General features: G+C 46.6%; 1 protein-coding gene across 2 annotated transcripts; it reads right to left on the bottom strand.

The window, feature by feature from the left end:
- Positions 1–545: 545 nt before the first annotated feature.
- On the bottom strand, positions 546–13,131 carry U2AF1 (U2 small nuclear RNA auxiliary factor 1). 2 transcript variants are annotated; one of them, XM_061167498.1, is made up of 8 exons: positions 12,993–13,131; positions 9,410–9,497; positions 6,121–6,187; positions 2,812–2,861; positions 2,565–2,663; positions 1,919–2,052; positions 1,746–1,838; positions 546–823 (listed from the first exon to the last, which is right to left on the bottom strand). In XM_061167498.1, the coding sequence occupies exons 1-8, from the start codon at positions 13,034–13,036 to the stop codon at positions 685–687; spliced, it is 714 nt and encodes a 237-aa protein (XP_061023481.1). In that variant the 5' UTR covers positions 13,037–13,131; the 3' UTR covers positions 546–684. The 2 variants fall into 2 exon arrangements, with proteins under 2 accessions (XP_061023481.1, XP_061023480.1); XM_061167497.1 differs by lacking the exon at positions 6,121–6,187 and adding an exon at positions 7,006–7,072 and having other exon boundaries at positions 12,993–13,077.
- Between the last annotated feature and the right edge of the window lie 3,685 nt (positions 13,132–16,816).

Below are 16,816 nucleotides of genomic sequence, written 5' to 3'. Positions count from 1 at the left end.
TCATCGTCAATGACCAAGGTCTGGGAAGGGGACAGCAGACACAAAGGCTCTGCAGAGGCGGATGGGACGGCAGGGCTGTGCTCCTGTTACCCTGGTGGTCTTGCTCCTGACAGGGTGAAACGGGAATGCGAGGGCCTGGGCACGCCCCGTGTTACATGCCCCCAAGTCTCAGGGACACAAGGTGGCTCTGGGAGCAGCACTAAAGCTCACGATGTGAGAGCCGACCCCTGCAGGGGCCACAGACTGCATCTTCTCCGAGAAGTGGCCCTGTTCTAAGAGCCGGCACTGCTGGCAGCTTCTACCCCAGCCTACTAACAGCTTCAGAAGAGAAGACCATTTGTTAACATGAAGGTAACGAGAAACAAGTCTGACTTTTTCTCCCAAGACTTTCCTGGGAGGTGTTTTATTTCATTCCCTAAGTTTAAAAATCTGTCATTTATATCAAGAGTGACTGGTGGAATACCGTCACCTCAAGGTATGTCACCTCATGATGTGAAGGCAAAGATTTAAAATGGACTGTGCACAAGGAATAAGTCACACAAGAACACTGTATCACTACAAATTTTATTCAGAAACCCATCTTTGTTTTTTTTTGTTGTTTTTTAAAAAAAATTCCCATTATGAACTGGTTTGGTCAATCAACTACAACACTTTCTAGCAGACATACGGTAAAAATGGCATGGCTCAGAATCGCCCAGACCGTTCCCGGTCTCTCGACCGCCTCCTGTCGCGCTCCCGTCCTCCGCCACCGCCACCTCCGCCGCCGCGACCGCGGTCTCGGGACCGAGAGCGACGCTCCCGGGAGCGGGACCGCGACCTATGCCTGCAACAGAGGACAAGAAACAAACCGTGGCACCCAAACCACAGCACGCAGCCTAGTACGGCGGCTCGTCGCACCGGTGACACTTGACAAAGGGAGAAACGCTGCCGCCTGAGCCACAGGTGACACTGTGCCACGTGCCCTGATTTCAGACATTCAAGTGCCTGGGCTAAAAACGGGCAGCTGGGGACCGAAGAGGAACGACACCTTCTCCCCCTTCTCCTGTGGAGCCAACTCAAGTGGCCAGGGGAGCCAATACCCAGAATGGAAGGGGCACGCATACCATCCCACCTGAGCCAAGCCTCTCAGATGTTCTCGGCTCAGCAACGGGCCCACCAGCCCACCGTGGGGAAGGGAGAATTGGGTTCTTTCTCTCCTACACTTTTCTGCTGACAATAAAATGACCACCAATGGTGAATTTGCAAACCTATGTTTAACAGGAGAGGGATAAGAACCCCTCTGGGGCCAGAACACAATCTGAGCGGGAAGACTGACTGTTACACTGCCACTCTGGCCTTCTCTCTGCTTCTGAGAAAAGCACCCACCTGCAGCTGAGCACTGGGACTGGCCATGAGACTGTGCCTGACTGTCTCTGGTTCACAGGACAGTGCCCCGCCCCCCCCCCCCCCCCCCCCCCCGCCCGGCTACAGACCTGCCCAAACCAAGAAAACCCAAGAAACCCCAACGGAAAAAGAAGTTCGGACATGTAGCGGACAGAATAAGATCTTGTGCAAACAAATCTACTTTTAAATGGTCACCCGCCTGATGGGTCCCTGTTACTAAGGTCTGACCTCTACCTGACAAGCAGGAAGATGTGTGTGGAATGTCCCTCAGAGTGCCTTTTACATCCCACAGTGTACACTACATTCCCAGCAGAGCCTTCTGAAGAGAAGGCCCAGGGCTGAGCCTGCCCAGAAGTACTCACTTCTTACGCCGGCGCCCATACAGCTCCCGTCGCAGCTCCCGGGAGATGGGCTTCAGGTGCATGAAGTTGCAGAAGCCACCCCGCGTGCACTCCCTGCAGGAGAAGAGAACGGTCACGCTGGGTACACAACCCCGCCTCTCCTGCCCACTCCCCCTGGGCCGGCCCGCACCTACCCCATCTCGTACTGGCGGCAGCAGGCTTCTCTGAAGTCGGTCACGGGGGAGAGCTCGGCGTGGATCGGCTGGCCATTAAACCAGCGGTTGTTCAAGTCAATCACAGCCTTTTCTGCGTCTTCTTCACGGCGAAACTGAAGAGACAAAGCAGAACCGCTCACCACCCACGCTTCAGTAACAAGTATCTTCAGTAACTGATTCAAATACGTATCACGTGCTCACACGGGTGGCATAATGCGAGAGAGCAATTTAAAAACTGGACCATCCTTTATTAACGATGACTTACTTTTACAACCGTCCAAGATCATGCCATGCATGCTACCTTGGTTTTCAAATTCAACTGGTTAAAAGGACAAATGTCATGATTTATGCAGGCAAGAAAAGTTTAAAAAAAAAAAAGGAAAAAAAAACCAAACATATAATTCAGTTTCTCCTCCACAGTCCCACAACCACTAACCAACAGTCTAAGACACCCATCCTCCCAGAACCCACATGCCAGCTGCCAGACTGGAGCCACGGCCAACGAGGGCTGGTCAGGGCGTTAAGGCTCCAGCCTGGTCTGAGCAGGGCTGTTCTCTCAGGGTTGTGAGCTAAGGTGAGGCAGGCACTCCTCACTCCTCGGCCCTAACTGCCGCCTCAGTCCTACCTTGACATACACGTTCCCCACAAGGTGGTCTCCGAGGTTGTCACAGACGTTCATCTCCTCCACCTCCCCATACTTCTCCTCCATTTCTGTGAAAACCTCCTAAGGGGGGAACAGGGGTTAGAGGATCACAATATAGATGAAAAAGGAACAGAACAGAACTCATGAGTATGTATTCTTATTAATGGAGTAAAGTCCCAATCCCCATACAGTGGGTGAACAGGTCTACAGGGTTCAGTCACTAGCTCACCTCAAAGAACTCATCATAATGTTCTTGCATCTCGACATCGCTCACAGCGCCTGTGAACAAAGAGAGCTTGCTGGTTAGAGCCGGGAACTGTGACCGCCAGAGCTCTGTGCTTAAACTCAAACTGCTACGTAACACACATCAGCTCATCTAGAGAGAAAACAGAGCTGCACTCTACTGGAGACTGAAGACAGTGCATCACACAGCCACTTGTTAAAGTTTTAAAGTGTGGTGAGATTTTAAAAGCCCCTTATGACCACCTCAGTTCTGGCTATTAAAATATTAAAATCATGACAAGTTTTCATCAGCATCAAAGGGCCAAAATTTTCAGAAAGCATGAGGAAAAGGTTGACTCTCAAAAGAAATTTTTAAATTGAAAATTCTCTTCCTTTTTAGATTTAAGATAGAGGCCAAGTAATCACTGACTTTTCCCCTTCCCATTCTTAGGTTAAAATGAAAGGTGGCAATCAGGCAGGGGAGATGATTAAAATCTACGCTCCCTACTCGCTTCTTTTACCAATTATCAGCTACATGGAATGTTATTCTTTCTGATGCGATTAAAACTCAAATGATGGAAAGTGAAGACTGAGAAGGACAATGACAAAGTTCAATCGTAGTAATCTGAGTGCCCTCTTTTGCATAAAGGGAAACTTACAGGTTTTTGTTGAAGAAAGCATTATTTTAAATGTCAAACTGTTTTCATCAAGTTTATTCTTCATAATTCACATGTACTAAGTGAACTCTTGTCCATTCTGTGGACAGATTTAGCAAATTCACATCCCATCCTCATTACATTCTACCATTCAAACTCTGACACTCTCTGAACCTAAATCTGAGGAAGCAGAAAGCTGGAGTGTCAGTAAGCTGATATTCCCAACACAGCCAGACTGGCAGTAGCTTCAAGGCACGGACAGCCTGTTGTTAATAGCCACCTTTCAAAGGAATCCTCTGGGACTGGCGGCCTCCCCTGGGCCCCCACCAAGGGCTCTAGGCTGTGGCCATGGGCTCTGTCCACAATGCCCTAGCTCTCTGAAAACTGTTTCCCTCTAAAGGTAAAAACTAACTTCAATCTTTTGATTCTGGCAATGATTTAAGTTCCCTTTCTAGCCATTGGGGGTGGTGGTGGGTGGGTGTGTGTGTCCCTGCTTCTTAGTTGTTTTTGAACTTCCAGGAACCCAGCTCACTTTACAGAAGAGAGCTCAGTGAACAAGTGCGGTGACGCCACTCCAGACAGCTCGTCTTGATTTAAAAGTTACAATGAGTGTATCTCCTTCCCTGAGTAGAAACCAAAGTCTAAACAACAGAAAAGCCAGTCAAGAGAAGCCCATTCCAAAGGGCAAATTTTAATGTTTAAAATTAATTTCCTTCTCCATATTAGGAAAATGAGAAGAGAGAAATCAGTCACACAGTCAAAGTCTTAGCAATACCGAGAATCACGTTTTGGTGGCCATTAAACTATTGGCTGTATTCATGGGACTGGTATTTCTATTCTGTTACCACAGAAACAGAATACTGTATTTTAATAACTTATATAAAGTTCATGTTTTAAAATGCTTCCTAGTGGGCATATTTTATCTCCTATACTCTGGTTAAAATTTTCTGAGTCAATCAAAATGACCTGAAAGGCAGAGGTAGGTGAGTGATTAAAAAAGCTATTCAACTAAAGTATTAACACAACTCAGTATATTTTAAATACAACTTGCAAGTACCCAGTTTTCTTAAAGAAACATTCTTAAACTGGGATTCATATTTAAGCTTAATCCAAGCATAGAAAGTTTATTTTTCTGCAGATACAAAGTTATATTAAAAAGAGCCAGTAGTGATGAACTTAGTAGCTAAACTGTATAATCAGAATTGCATTTAATTTGTATTGATACAATCTGGACTCCAGAACTGTAGCATTTAGTACAGCTAAACTTTTATTTTGTAGCATATGCAAAACAAGAGTCCTGTGAATCACAAATACACACACAGAGAACTAATACAACATCCTTCTGTCAATAAAGCATGCGAACCCCCCAGAAAACAAACAGGGCAAAGAACGATCCACTGTCGTTACTCAGTCCCCTACTTCTCATTCACTTCTACCCCAGGGTAGAGCTGTTACAAAATGACTTAACCATCCAAACGGCAACAGTTTCTTTCACCCATTGATCTTGTTTCTTTAAAAAAAACAATACACCAAGGGCTACCAAGTCCTGCTACCATCAGATTCAAGGAAAGAAATTCTCTTATCAGGTCAGTATTAGCATCGAAAAACATTTAGCGTCTTGGCAGGAAAAGCGCACCAGTCCGGTCCCCCTGGACGTGGGTGCCACGCACCACAGCACAGAACCGGAAGGCCTCCCAGTCTGGACCAGCTCAGGGAGGTGGCGGCTGCCAGGACCGTTTCACCCACCGCAGGTCACCCTACAAACTGAGGGGCTCTGGGCCAAGGGTGTATCTGATCCAGGCATGTGGCCACCAAAGGTACTTCGTGGTGTTATTCTGTGATCTATTTTTTTTTTAAAACAGCTTTAAAACAAACTGGTGAATGAGAAGCACCTACCCTTTGGTCTGGACCCTCAGAATTTAACACGAGTCCAGGATGTTTGTTTCAGTTTATCCTCAAATGACTACATTTACTCTGGAGTTCAACAGTTATTTCTACTGTTCCCTAAAAACTACCCATCAATACCACATCCATGACTTGACTTTAGCATTCCCCGGTACATAAAGGAGTAATGTCCACTGAATGCCCACTCCAGAGCTATTCTCTGCCAAGTATCCTTTATTTCCCCAATGCAGGAGACACCTACGTAAAATATCTGATGAAATCAGAGTCCACACAGGACTGGTGTTGAAGGTCAGTGCAACCAGGAAGGCCCTACTGGGGTCACACTCAGGACAACGCTCTCACAGTGAAAAGCATGATCTCCATTCAAATGGAGTTTAAGGGAAAAAAACTCTAGTAAGAAATAATATCTGAAAAAAAAATTCAGAACTTTTTAAAGTTAGAGCGACTTTCACTTTAAGCGGGTAAAACGTGAGCCCACATTTAAGCGGACACACATTCTCCCGGGTGACGGCCAAGGTCCCAGGAGAGCAGCAGCTCCGTGCTCTTGGGAAGGGCACCCTCTCTAGGCACTCGCTCCTTCCTAAGTGGGCACAATTAAACCTCCAGCAGAGGCTCCCACGGGCTCAGGGGGACACAAGCTCTGACCCCTCCGTGGAAGGTGGTCCTCGACACTACAGCGGCAGACCAGGTGCAGCCGGCACTGAGCTCTGACGCGCAAGCCCAGGGAACCAGGGAAGGAACTTGTATGAACTTACAGCGCAAACCGTCAGCAGACTGGGAAGAGTTTTGAGGGTTACGGTAAATGTTCAAGAGGGCAATGGTCTGAAATACAAAACGCAACAACTTTATATTATGGAAAATTAAATGTAAACACTTAACCGGTTTCCTGTGGCGATCGCTTCAGTCAAGACTCAGTGCTGAAAAAAGAGCAAGTTATTTTCTTTTGAAGCAGTGATGTTTTCTCTCAGCTGATGGCTGTCCTGGAGCACCCTAACACTTCAGTGTAACAGAGATCCCATGATATGCTAGTATTGTATTTCTGTCACAGACTAGAAGAATTCACCACTTCAAAGTTCCAATCCAGTTAAGAATGCAGACAAGTCGGTAGGCTACCACCAAAACCATTCTTGTAACAGGAAACTTAATGAACAACTGAGAAAGAAGTGTGCCTGTATAAACTGACTAGAGAAATACAATAATTACATATCATGAAATCTCCACTCCCTAGAGGAAAAATCGTAATGGTGAAATAAAACCCACACTTACTGGGCAACTTACCTTATTGATTCCTACATATTCCTAAGGTTTTTGATTTCACAGAAAGAACTTAATAATTGCCAGGGGTTCAGCCACTGTTAAAACCAATAACTGGCTGGTGACGTTCGGCTGTTACAGGGCCGGACCCCTCTCGCTAACAAACATCCAGGGCGGGAGAGGCCTGGCCAGCGACCTCCCCGGCCAGCCTGCTGACCTCAGCCAAGTATCAAGTTCCTACTGTGAATGCCAAGGACCTCCGGCACCGTGTCCTGTTTGCAACAGCTCTATGTCAGCAGCTCAGAAGCCAACATGGTTTGTCTCAATTAAGAGTGGGCTCTTTAACACCATTGTCTTAAAAAAACTTCTCCAACTGTGGGACTTACAGTGTGAGCCGTCAGCCGTCTGTGCACTGTTTTGGGGATTACGATAGATGTTTTGAATCAAGATGGTCTGCGGGGAAAAAAAAATAAAAAGGGGAATTCTACTGGCTGCTGTGCATATATCAGACAATTGCAAAGAGACAACTTGTTTGCAAAAGGCTCGACGCCTGCTGTTTGTTTGCTTCCTGCAAGTCAGACACTTGTCTTCTGAAGAGTACACCCAAACCATCATATTATGAAAACAGAGTTTGAGCGGTGACTTCGGTCAAGTGACTTAGGTCAAGTCAGCCAGCAACCAAGAAGAAATTGTTATTCTGAGTAGGCCCATGTTATTGAAGTGTTTTAATGCAATAGAACACTAACATTTTTTATGCTTCAAGCTAGCAGACACTATGATGTAAAAAAATTCATGTTATAATCATATTCCCCATATGAAATTGTTTTTAAAACCAAATGTGTAACTCAAGCATATGCAGTCCATCAAGCTCTCTTGATCTCGTAGGAAACAGGCACACGAATGGGTTTCCTAACTCTCAGAGGCATCTAGCACATTTACATTTTCTTGGTGGGATCTCTGTTTACATAATACAATAGCTTAAAACATTTGCTCTTTTCCGATCCTTCTTTTAAGGGAAAAAAATCCTTTTAGCCCTTGTGCTTTAAACTGGATCAGGCAGACTTGAAACCTTACATTGTACCGTTCTTCTTAAAATCAAGTTGTCTGAAAAAACAAACCATGTTTAAGTTAGTAGGCTAGCACATTACATGAATCTTAATGTCCACATCACTGTAAGAAGCTTAAAAAGAAACCCACACTGACATTATGTTAGAGATTTACAAGCTGAACCAATAAACCGCACAATTTAGGAAAATAAATATTCAGTCTCAACATGTATCCAAAGCAGTTTTGTAACTGGTTTTATAAAACTGGCCTGTTCCACTTGTAGCTGAGTGTTCAAGGGGAGTGGTCATGAGAGAGCCCCCCAGTCAAACATCTGCTCTGGGAAACCTACTTGGGAGGATGACCACCAGCCACACAGCACAGCCTCGTCCTCTGGCCTGGCCTCTCCCTCAAGTCACTGATGGCCTATCTCAGGCCTTGGCTGTTCCCCAAAGCCAACCACACTAGGTTTTTAACTAAAACCACCTGAGCGTGACAAGTCTGATGGACAGCTACACGAAGCCCAGGAAATTCCTGTTAGATCTCACCCAGGTCACGCAGCAGTGACCGTTTAATAAAACGACACTTAAAGGGAGTAATGCAGTTCCATTAAAACCAGAGGCGGTCAGGATTACCTGAAACCAACCAAATGAATCAAACCAAGATGTTCAAGTTAACACATACAGCTGACTCCCACCAAACTTTATGGAATCATGGCCACTGGCCTAGTGGGGGAGACTTAGTTCACAAATGGAAGCACTTAAAGAAAAAAAGAAAATGTAAAGCAAATCTCCAATATTCTGAATTTCAAAAGAGACATGCTCAAAGCAATTAAATTAGAAAACACTGTCTTTCTCTTACACCACCAGGCTGGCTTTCGTAAACATTATATCCACTGGTGCAGAGGCTGCACATTTGGACTTCACGGGCCATGTGAAGGAGCTCAAGAGCCCTCAAGTCTAGAAAGACTGAAGTCTAGATCTTTTTCAAATTCCAAATGTTCAGGTGAACATGGGCAGAAGGTTTCTGTTCCTCTCGGAGGTGCCTTCTCCCTTAAATTCACCGGATCACTCAAAGGGTGTAAACCCCTGACTTTTCTTCAATTGGCCGAAGAGAAACGATCAAAAAATCACAATTTTTGACTAAACTTCCAATAGAGCTAAGCCCAATCTTTCAATTAACTGGCTTCTCCCAATTAACTTTACAGACTGGCTATTAACCTGAAGGGAAGCGCCCACCTTTCAAGGTTAACTTTCATTTTTCATGTTTTTATAACATGATACAACTGGCTGTGTCCTTGGCTGGGGTCTTAAGGGGACATGCCCAGTAGTACTGGAAAGCCCCCCTGTGCAGAGCATGGCAGTCTCCTCCAAGGGGGCCCTGCCCACCTCTACATCTGTCAGCCTGGAGAAGAGGCAAGGTCAGCGCTGGCCTGGCTGCCCCTCCCGACCCACGTCTATTAGAGGCAGGGAAGGTGGGAAGGCAGTGAAAACCAGTCACAGCCAACAAGTTTCTCTACTGACAAAAACAGGGAATGGTGCTCTCAGACCTTCTGCTGGGGCGGTTCACCTGCCTCATTCTCATTTAAACAAAACACATTTATGAACACAAATAGAAAAATAAAACTAGAGGGAAAAAAAAATCCTGCTTATTATTAACAAATGGAAATTACTAACTGCCTCTGTAAAGTACATGAAGTCTCGACAATTTACATGAAAACAGAAAAAAAAGGAAAAACAAACAAACCTGGCTAAAGGTCGGTTTATTGTGCAACCGAGAGCATCTGTCTCCATGACGACATGCTCCAATTTTGAAATAAAATGAACAGTTGACTCTGTAAGGGAAAACGAGAACTGATTATTTTGCTGGAAAGACATCAAATAGATGGAAATATGTCATCAACACGACAAATGCCACCACACTAATTTTCTTTTACTTCACAAAGACCTAGGCACGTTGTTTTTCTTGGTAATAGGTACTTTCTCATATTTCAGGTCTGCCTGCCCATCTGATCAGTTATGTCCACCTCTCTGCAATCCCATGGACAGCAGCCCGCCACACTCTTGTCCATGGAATTCTCCAGGCAAGAATCCTGGAGGGAGCTGCCATGCCCTCCTCCAGAAGAGCTTCCTGACCCAGGGAACAAACCTTGCGTCTCCTGCATGCAGGCAGATTCTTTACCACTGCCGTACCCTGGCAAACTCTGGTTTACTTAGCTTCAATTTGCCCCTCTTCAAACATGGCACTCTATTCTAACCTGATTTCCTCCTCATTCAAATCCCCTTCACTTTCAAGTACGGTTGATCCTTAAACAACTTCTATTCAGATTTTTCAGGTATTAAATCCTGCAGTACTACAGGACCCGTGGTTGGATGAATTGCAGGATTCAGAACAGCAGACACGAAGGGCTGACTGGAGGTTAAATAAACTGGGATTGGATTACTGACTGTGCAGAGGGCTGGCACCCCAACCTCCATGTGGTTCAAAGGTTCAATTATATTCAATACTTCTCTGCTCCACTGTTTTCTCTTAAACTGAATGTAAGTTAGTCTAAAACTATATTTAACTCAAAACCTATCTGCTTCTTTTCCTTCCATGATGAACTCCTCTCTTGAGGACACCAGCAGTCTGGTGAGGGGTCAGGACCTTGACTCTGCTTGGGTTTGGGCCAGTCACCCCCACCTGTCCGGGTCTCTGTAAACTGAGGAAAATGCCAACCCTGGCACTGTTCCAAGAGCCAGAATTGAGTATACTGTGTGCTCATCACATGCAGTCACTATCATCTCAATAAATACAGAGTCCAGGTTCCCCCACCCAAGACACCAGACCAACAGAAGATTTCCAAAAAGAGGTCTGAAGTAAACAATCCTCCCCAGTTTCAATACACTGAGAACAAGCTACTGGGGCACCCACTCTGCCTGTAAGAACTACACGAGGTTGTCTCTCAATATGCTCCAATACTTGGATGATGCGGATAAAATCAAAACTAGCAATCCAGCCACCATGACAGCAATGCATGGTCGCTGAGCAGATCTGTGGTGAGTTACGCAACCTTACTAGATGTGTCCCATTAAAACTCAGACTTGCAGAGGTCGGAAAGTTACCCTGTACATTCAATTATTTTAGCAAGGACCATTCACAGTTGCCAACGCGGGAGACCTGGGTTCAATCCCTAGGTTGGGAAGATCACCTGGAGAAGGGAAGGGCTACCCACTGTTGGGCACGACTGAGCAACTTTCACATTCAGTTAAGATTAAAGGGCCTCAGTGAAATTTGATGGCCCATGAAATCAACTAGCCATTTATTTATTATCAGGAAGCAATAAAAATGGAAAAGTCTTAAATTTATGAGGAGAGAAAAATGATTACTAATACACTTGAGTACGTCATGTTACATCTTGAGAAAGTCACTTGAAAATAGTTTAAGACTATCTCAGAATTGACAAAAACCCCTGTCTCAACCATTAACACCCAACTATTCCATATAATTAAAACAATCCTTGCTGCTGTACTATCAGAAATGACTCTCATTTCACAATGGACAGTTAATCACTGAATTTAATCTGTTAGTCAAAACTTTTCCAGTAGGCTCATTGGACTACTGCAATACAATGAAAAGATATTAAAATAAAGACGTGGCGTACTATTTGAGAGAAGATATTAGAAAGGTTAATCCATTCTTAGATTTAGAAAATGTCTAAAACCTCAAATGTGTAATTGGCTAAATATTTTTAATTGCTAGATGTACATTTTACTTTCAGTTCAAATTAAATTAAAAAAAAAAAAGTTAGCAGGAATCATTTTTCAGCTGAAAATTTTGAGCTGTTTCCCAGAAATTAAAACTCCATAAAATCTCCCTGAAATGAGAAGCCTAGATTAAATAATAAAGTTTCCTAAATTACAGCTGTGACTTTTATAATACAACTCTAACAGATGAAATGGAGTTATTTATGGCAGGAATAAACCTCTGTCCTCACAGAATAACAATGAGGACATCACCTTATACAGCTTTTTACAAGAAGGAGGGAAATAAAAACTTTGCGAGACATAAGTCATGGCCCACACTGATATAAGCTCATGAGTGAAATAGACACTGCATGCTCTTCAGCAAACCTGAGAAGCCTCTTTGTCCAGCAGAGCTGGCTGATCTGTTCAAGATCCTGTTTCCCAAGCTGCTGCCTCTGGGGCCACAGCACTCAGGGCATGCCTCTCTTCCACAACACTTAATGCATTTCAATTCATTTTAACTCAGTTATCCTTTGCATGACAAGCACCCCTTGCTCCTTGAGAACAAGATCCAAATTTTACCCATTTCTGAGTCCCCAGACACTGGCCTTGAGCACCCAGTAAGTGTTTCTGGGGTGAATATGACTGATGACTGTCTTGTGAGTTTTGCTAGGAAAAAACATAACCCCCTCTTCCAAACAACACAGGAGACTCTACAATGTGTAAAAGAAGACATTTTACAAGATACACTGCATCCTGGAAAACAGAAACAATTTAAAGTTTTTTACAAAGTTGTATCAAAACATTAGCTATTGCAAATTTATGAGTTTATTGTTAAAAAAATATTCACATAGACCCTGTACAGCCCTGAAGAACACCAAGATGCTAACCATTTATTGGAAGAATACATCCAGCTCAATCTTAAGGTTTTCAAGTATTATCCTCCCAAGTTAACACCTGGCAAAGCCAAAATTATATTTTTTACTCTCAACCTAACAACTGATTACGGAAGGTATGCAACCTAAAAACTCACCCATCTTATTCTTATATTGGAATTGCACCTGAAAGTATTTTAAAAGCAGACTGTCTTTCACGGTTAGTTAACAAGTCATCTCCAAAATACTGTTTCACAACAAATGTCCTTATGATCTATTCGATGATCGCTTAACTCACACAAGAGGTTTGTTAAGCACCTAAAACCCTAACAGGAACTTCAATTATCTAACGATTTAACGCGGGCGAGTCTATACTACAGCTTGCCCGACTCGACATTAAAAGATCAAACTTGGGAGAATCGTTGACGTTGACAACTTCAGCACAACTCGAGTCGGCTTCCGAGAGCCGGGGGCACGGGTCGCCTGTAGGTGGGCAGCCAAGGAGCCCCGGCGGGAGAAGCCGCTCTGCCCGAGCGGAAGCCCGGCGCCCGCCCGGCCCATCGCCCGCCTGCCAGGGCGCACGCGGCGGCGCGCAGCTCCCGAGGCCGGAAGGGCACCCCGCCCCTCCCCCCGCCGGGCCTCCCGCTGCCGCCCGGGCCCCGCCGCCGAGCTCCTCCGCGCGCCACCCGCCTCCCCAGCCCGGAACCCCTGCGGCCGGATCTCACTTACTTGTCTTTCTCGGTGCCGAAGATGGAGGCCAAGTACTCCGCCATTTCCCACCCGCCGCCGCCACCGCCGACACCGCTGCCGACGCCGACGACCCCGCCCGACGCCCGCCGGAGACGTCACCCGGACGCGACGACGCTCGTTCCGCCCCACCAGCGTGGCGGCGCTGCCCAATCAGGAGAGGCGCTGTCTGCGCATGGGCGGGGCTTGGCGCGCGCGGGAGGCGCTCCCCTGGCGGTAGTGGAGCCGGCGCGCCGCCCGCCAGCGCCACCTCCCGGCTCTCGTTACGTTCTCCGGGCCCGCGCCAACGCTCCTAGCGCCCTCGGCTGGGGCCCCGCGACCTCCACCGGCTTTCCGCAGTGGCCAGAGAAGCCAAGCCCTCAAAGTGCGGCTTTGGAGGAGGCAGCCGCCGAGGGGCTTTTCCACGCAGTCCCTGGGCCCGGACCCTGAGCACGCCTGTCCCGCGTGGGGGTTTCCGCGGGCTGTAAGCGGGGCGAGACCCCCCTCCCCGCACTTTCCCTGGGGGATCCCCACCGAACACTTCCTCTGGGAAGACGCGTTCTTCAGCTTCCTCTTGTTCGGGGAGCTGAGTCGGAGCTCCCCGGCTCCCCGGTCCGGAGGTGCACCGCCTGGACCCGGCCCTGGGAAAGCCCGGGGGGTTCGGAGAGGCTCCGATGCCGGGAAGGCAGAGCGCACGTCTTCGGGCCGGGCTCACTGGCCCTCAAGACGGAGCGGAGCGGGGGGTGGGGGTGGGGTGGCGGGGGTGAGGGGTGTCGGGCTTAGGACCGGTTTAGGGACGTCCAGCAATGCCAGGCATAGAAACCCTGAAGACCACGGAGAAGCCAAATGCAGGGGCCGCTGCGGGGAGGGGCCCGGCTGGGGGCCGAGGAGAGTTAGAGATCTGCGTGGACGCTGGGTCCTTTCACCCAGAGCTACCCACCTCCGGTGCTCCTATTTCATCCTGTTTTTTGTTCTTTTTTTTTTTGAGGCACCTCCTTTTAACCCACTGTTTCCTCCTCGTTCTCTTTTTTCACCTAACGGTCCATCCCACAGATGGCTCCATAGGACTGTGGTCGCAGTCCTGACTACTTTGATGGCTCCCCAGAGCTCCGCTGTGTGGCTAACCAGTCCCCTGTTGATGGGCCCATGGGATGAGCCGGTCTCGCCTCTACTGACAGTTTTGCAGGTATCGTTTTGCATTTGGGGCAAACGCACACCTGGTTTATTTGTCCACCCAGGTCTGCAGTCTCAAGTTCATAACCAGAGAATGCCACAAAAAGTTTTATCCTGGGAAGAAGCCTGCACAGAAATGAGTTTTATCCTGGCAGAAATGCTTTGGCAGTGTCTACTGTGTTAAAATGTGGTATGGAGCACATTTGAGAGTGAAGGTAACAATGATAATCAGGTGCTTGTATAGCCCTCAAAGCAGGTGTGAGGAGGACTCGGTTCCCTCTGAACACAGTTTGATAACTGCTTTTTTGGTTGGTGGGTGTCATAGCGGGGGCTCTGATGCTATTTGTACTTTAGGGGAGGTGAAATAACCCCTCAACCCTCTTGGGTTCTGGTGGCTGGACTAATAGTAAAACTGACTCAAGGTAGATTACCAGGAAAAGAAGAAACTTAACTAATTCATGCACATGGAGGCCCCATAGAAATGGGACCTAAGAAGTGCACAAGGGCTTCCCTGGTGGCTCAGAGGGTAAAGAATCTGCTTGCAATGCAGGAGACTGGAGTTTGATCCCTGGGATGGGAAGATCCCCTGGAGAAAGGAATGGCAACCTACTCCGGTATTCTTGCCTGAAGAATTCCATGGACCGAGGAGCCTGGCAGGCTGCAGCTCACGGGGTCGCAAAAGAGTCAGACACAACTGAGCAAGTAAGCACAGCAAGAAGTGGGCAAAGCAGGCAGCTTTTATTTTTTGAGACAAGCCGTGATTTTGTAAGGAATTGATAGACTTAAGTTTGGGGTGCCCAGTTAAAGAAGTAGAAAGGTTTGCTTATATAAGCTTCATGTCCCCAAATTTCCCATCTTTGGTGATAAGAATCCTTCTGCCTCCAGGTGCAGGGTTGCCCCTTTTACAGGGGAGACTTATTTCCTACTCTCAGGGAGACAGTGTGTGTCTCTTGTATTGATTGTTTCTTAAGTAAACTTGAGTGAGTGAAAGTGTTAGTTGTTTAGTCCTGTCTGATTCTGCAACCACATGAACTGTAGCCTACCAGGTTTCTCTCTCCGTGGAATTCTCCAGACAAGAATACTGGAGTGGGTTGCCATTCCTTTCTCCAGGGGATCTTCCCAACCCAGGGATCAAACCCGGGTCACCTGCATTGCAGGCAGATTCTTTACCAACTGAGCTATGAGGGAAGCCCGTAAGATCCGGGGAAGAGCAGTAATTAACTTCTGTTCTATATGTTGGAGGGAAAAATAAGGTGGTGATCAATAATCTTAAGTCCATACATCTGGTCCATTGTAAAATGTCCAGGGGACAAGAAAAAGGGTGTAGACTTAATCTGAGGATCAAGAGAAGCCATAAAGATGTTAAGCATCTTGACCTTTAAACTGATTGGTTAAAAATGATGTATTTTAAGGACAGGAGCCATAGCCAACCCAAAATGTACAAATTAATACTGGTAAAAATAAAAAACTACTGTAATCCCCACCTTCTAAGAGGCCCTTTACCCCCTCTCAGTGTCTATGCTGAGAGCTTTGTACTGTCCTCCTCTTTAATAAATCCTATTCACTTGCTACTGTGAGTGTTTGCAGGTTCGTGGATTCCATTCTTTGGCTCCACGAACAAGAACTTGGGTTCCCCTTTCATTGTGAAGGTTCTGAACCCCATGTCAGGCTTTCCAGCCTGGGGATCTGACAGAGAGACTGGGAATCCCCTGGGAATCTGGCCTTGAAGTCTAGTGGAAATTGATTATAGGAATTCCACAGGACTGGGGGAAACAGACTCCAGTCTTGGAGGGCACAAACAAAATCTCGTGCACACCAAGATACAGAAAGATTGAAGGCAGGAGAAGGGGAGGACAGAGGATGAGATGATTGAATGGCATCACCAACTCGATGGGCATGAGTTTGAGCAAGCTCTGGGAGTTGGTGAAGGACAGGGAAGCCTGAAGTGCTGCAGTCCATGGGATCTCAAAGAGTCGGACATGACTGAGAGACTGAACTGAACTGAAGACCCAGAGAAAATGAGCAGTGACCCCACAGGCAACTGAACCAGAACTACCTGCTAGTGTTGGAGGGTCTCCTGTGGCGGTGTGGGTTGGCAGAGGCTCACCACAGGGACAGGGAAACTGGCAGCAGCAGGCCAGGAAGGTCCCCCTTGGTATAAACCCTCTTGGAGGTCACCATTAACTCTATCATAGACCCCAGCAAGAAGGGAGTGCAACCCCACCCATCAGCAGATAATTGGATTAAAGTTTTACTGAGCAAGGCCCTGCTCACCAGAGCAAAACCCAGTTTTACCCCCAGCCAGTCCTTGGGAAGCTTGCACAAGCCTCTTATCTTCATCCATCAGAGGGCAGGCAGAAGAAGCAAGAAGCACAGTCCCACAGTGGCTAAGACAAAAACCCTATTACAGAAAATCTATTATGATGTAAAAGCAGAAAGTTATGTCACAGAAGAAGGAACAAGATAAAACCTCAGAAAAACAACTAAATGAAGTGGAGATAGTTAACCTTCCAGAAAAAGAATTCAGAATAATGATAGTGAGGATGATCCAGAATCTTGGGAAAACAATGGAGAAGATGCAAGATACGTTTACCAAAGACCTGCAAGAACTAAAGAACGGAGATGAATAATACACTAGAAGGAATCAATAGCAG

The sequence above is a fragment of the Dama dama genome, chromosome 19 (assembly GCF_033118175.1).
Source record: "Dama dama isolate Ldn47 chromosome 19, ASM3311817v1, whole genome shotgun sequence".
NCBI lineage: Eukaryota > Metazoa > Chordata > Mammalia > Artiodactyla > Cervidae > Dama > Dama dama.
The sequence above is the reverse complement of the archived record's forward strand: the minus strand, read 5'-3'. Positions and strand labels throughout refer to the sequence as shown.